General features: G+C 47.2%; 1 protein-coding gene across 1 annotated transcript; it reads right to left on the bottom strand.

Annotated features, from left to right (window-relative positions):
- Positions 1-221: 221 nt before the first annotated feature.
- LOC149815936 (uncharacterized) lies at positions 222-3,312 on the bottom strand. The gene is made up of 7 exons (XM_089989730.1): positions 2,974-3,312; positions 2,500-2,617; positions 2,129-2,217; positions 1,974-2,020; positions 1,802-1,890; positions 1,359-1,492; positions 222-1,061 (listed from the first exon to the last, which is right to left on the bottom strand). Exons 1-7 carry the CDS (start codon positions 3,067-3,069, stop codon positions 384-386), a joined length of 1,251 nt encoding a protein of 416 aa, XP_089845856.1. The 5' UTR covers positions 3,070-3,312; the 3' UTR covers positions 222-383.
- Between the last annotated feature and the right edge of the window lie 367 nt (positions 3,313-3,679).

Below are 3,679 nucleotides of genomic sequence, written 5' to 3'. Positions count from 1 at the left end.
GATTTTTATCTTTTTATTTGAATGTGGTGCAATAAAATCACACTATTTTTAAAAATATTGCTGACATCTATGATTACAAAAAAAGAAAACTCCCAAACACAACCTTTGTTCAACTCGAGCAAAATTGAGCTGGATCAGGTGAAGCCAAATTCACCAGAGATTTTATTTCTCGAATTCATAAGCCATAAATAAATATTTTATGAGGTATGATAGAAAAAAAGTGAAGAGAGGGTACGAGCTAATAATAATATTACCATAAATATTCACAATTAACCATAGTAATGGACTAACCAAATAAACACATTAGCACCGCAAAACACGAATATTGGAAACTTATGAAAGAAAAATTAAATTCAGAAATTTATAAGAGAGAGAGAGAGAATTTATTTCTTGTGTGGGCCTGGGCGGCGTCTGAGATGAGGGGACACGATGGAGATCAGCCCTCCGAGCGGGGGCCGCATCTTTGCCCGGTACGACAGCTCATCATATGGCGCTCGGTAGAAACGCACCCACCGCCGGAACGCATCGGCATTTCGCTGGACTCGGCCGCCGGAATCCCGCCGGAAGATCGCCGAGACGCCAACGAACGGAGACGACAACGCAATCGCGCTCCGCACGTTACACGGCGTAGACGGAAGGCTCCTTCTGTCCGGCGTAGGCCTGCTGCGCAGCGTCCTTGCGGCCGGGGAGGCGAAGGACAAGGATCGGGCATTGAGAGGCGATACGAGAGCAGGACCAAGCGATCCCGGTTCATATCGGTGGTCCAGATCGGATCGGGTGAGACACCATGGCTTGACGACGCTGCTGCCGCTCTTATTGGGTTGCTTGCGGTCCGGCTCGGCGCGGGTGAGATGCCACGGCTTGAGCGAGTCGTGGGGCGGAACGGTGAAGGAGAACCGGAACGAGCTGCCGAATCTTGGAGTCGAGTCGTATCGAAGAGAGGCGGTTCGGGGGACGGAGAAGGGAGACTCGTCGCAGTCGTACGCGTCGGCCACCGAGTCGATGTCGAGTGAGGATACGACGGATGTAGCTGTTGACGAATCAAGGAAGGGACGGACGCCCTGCAAAAGACACTATTTTAGCGTAGTCCAACATCCAAATGACCCAAACTCCCAAGACGGATCACTCTGACCCGACCCTGAGCCCTGATTAGTTCACACGAGCCCAATATGACTGGCAATGTCAACGGGCCTGGTTTGGTTCAGACCCAGGTGGGACCAAACACAGATCTGATTGTCGATGCTAGCTGGTACCGAGTCTTGGACCCAGGTCCAATGGGGCCCATCATAAGAGAAACCATACCCACTTGAGGACCAACTGAACCGAACCAAGGTCAAATGAGGGAATCATATTCAAACCTTCCAAAGGTATGAGAAGAGCGAAGGTGGGTCGATGATGAAGGCTCGAGCCAGCTTGCCAGGGTAGTAGTCGGTCAAGATGTTGAGCGTGGGCAGGACCATGTTCAAGCACGCCGGCGCGGATCTGAAGCAGCCTGCAACCACCCAAACCAAAGTGTGCAATGTGTCAGTTAACGCCCATTTGTTTTTTCTCTGAGCTCTTTGCTTTTGGTGTGAGGGGGTGGTGGCTATGGTTTTTGTTTGGGAATTGGGAACTTCCCTTTTACTTACTTTACTGTCAGATTTCTGTTTGGGGGACCTCATCGTCAGTCTGGGAAAGGTCAAAAGCAACACGGAATAATAATACCTTTCGATCACTATTTTTAGGGCAACTTAACCACAACACTGCCATTTTTTATGACTCTCTTTCTCTCTCTCTCTCTCTCTCTCCGTGCTTCGCTTACCAGCGTCGAATAGAAGTACGAATTGTTCGACGTTCCTTGGCATGTATGCCATGGTCACCTCCATCGTGAAAACCAGAAGCTGAATGTACCTGAACGTTCAAGTACCCAATAAAAAAGTGAAAGGTTAGGTTGAGAGAGAGAGAGAGAGAGATGGGTATGAGGAGATATTCACATTTTGTGGGAGTGCAGCTTCTGGTAGTCCTGCTTTAACCTGAACACCTGCAAATTTTGTTCCAAGGAATACAATAAATCAGAACAACCAGTACTGAAACTCGTTTTTCTTTTTTTCTCCGTCTGGAGTTTTGATCTTGACCGTCGATTACTTACCACCACCGGCCTGGATTCATCGTCGAGCCCCGCCACGTAAGCCGCTCCTTCCGATATCTCGGTGGCGAACTCATCGGCTATCAAATGATCTGCGTTTTCAAATCAAAAAAATATGTGAAGAAAGAGAAAAAAAAAGGTAGAGGGTAAACAGGAAAGAGAAAAGAGATGGGTACGAATAATTACTAACGTTAATAATTCAAGGTTTCAGTTTGGTCTACTTGCAGTTCAAAAGAAGCGACAGAGACATATTTGTCGATTCCATATCACAGTTGTTGGTTTAAACTTCAAATGCGGGGAAAAGCAAGATTCTAATGTGTGTGTGTGTGTGTGTGTGTGTGAGTGAGAGTGAGAGAGAGAGAGAGAGAGAGTACCTGTTCCAATGCTCTCCCTCCAGGCAAGACATGACCGCAACTGCTTTGCAGCCTTCTTCACGTTATCTCCCTTGGCATTGAGGAACCGACGTATGCAGGCATCACTACAGAACTTTTCCTGTGCACACACAGACATGAGCCATGAGAGAGAGAAGGCCAGTAATCGAAGGAAGAAATGCAGCAGGGGAGAGGGGAAAAGGGAAGAGATGGGAGAAAATTTCCTAGGTGAATGTCGTAATATGAAACCATCAATTATGGGAGAATGCATTCCTATGTCCACATCAGGCTCGGAATTGTTGAAGCGGATGAAAGTAAGGCATCATTATTTTGAGCTTACATGTATGCAAATATCTTATAATCAGTGAGAAACTGTGGCTGCTTCACAGAGAAAGTGAAAGTCATGTGGTGGTGGTGGTGGTGATACGAGAGAGAGAGAGAGAGAGAGAGAGAGAGAGAGAGAGAGAGAGAGAACACCTGCTTGAGAGTGAGGGGTCCGTGCTTGCGCAGGATGCGGATGACCTGTTTGATCTTCTCCTTCACTTCCTCCTCCTGTTCCTCCTTCCTTCCCATTCTCACCACCAATCTCCAATCCCTTATGCTCTGTCGCTTTCTACACTATTTTACACTGGCCAGCTCACTCCCACAGAGAGAGAGAGAGGTACAAACTTGCAAAAGAAGAAAAGGGAAGTAAAGGGGGCTGAAATTTTTAATTTCTAGAAACTGTACAAACAAAGAACATAAAGTGTTAAAGGACCCTCTTCGCTATAGAGAGAGAGAGAGAGAGAGAGAGAGAGAGTCGTGTTTGGTGGGGGACAACTGCAAAGAAAACGATGCTCTCCCTACAGAGCATATAACCCATCGTCGGTGTTTATTCAATCCCCACCGCACGTCTCACTACGTAGATATGTGAACGTCAAGCACCCACTGAAACCATAACGGAAACGGAACAAAAGGGCAAAAAAAAAAAAAGGCCAATCATTTCCATTTTCCCCCGTTGCCACCAACTCCCTTACTTCGCAGTTTTGAATCCCCTTCCCTCCTCTCAAAAATTTTAATGACGCCCCTGCCCCCCTTTTCCTATGACCAATTTACCTTTCCACGGCATCTCCTGAACCGTCAGATTTAGTAAGCGCCGATGTCCCCGTTTTAAAGACCACTTTACCCCTGAAACTGCCTCAAA

Source organism: Nuphar pumila, chromosome 15 (genome assembly GCF_984573655.1).
Source record: "Nuphar pumila chromosome 15, dmNupPumi1.hap1.1, whole genome shotgun sequence".
NCBI classification, from domain to species: Eukaryota; Viridiplantae; Streptophyta; class Magnoliopsida; order Nymphaeales; family Nymphaeaceae; genus Nuphar; species Nuphar pumila.
This window is presented reverse-complemented; position numbering and strand designations above follow the sequence as displayed.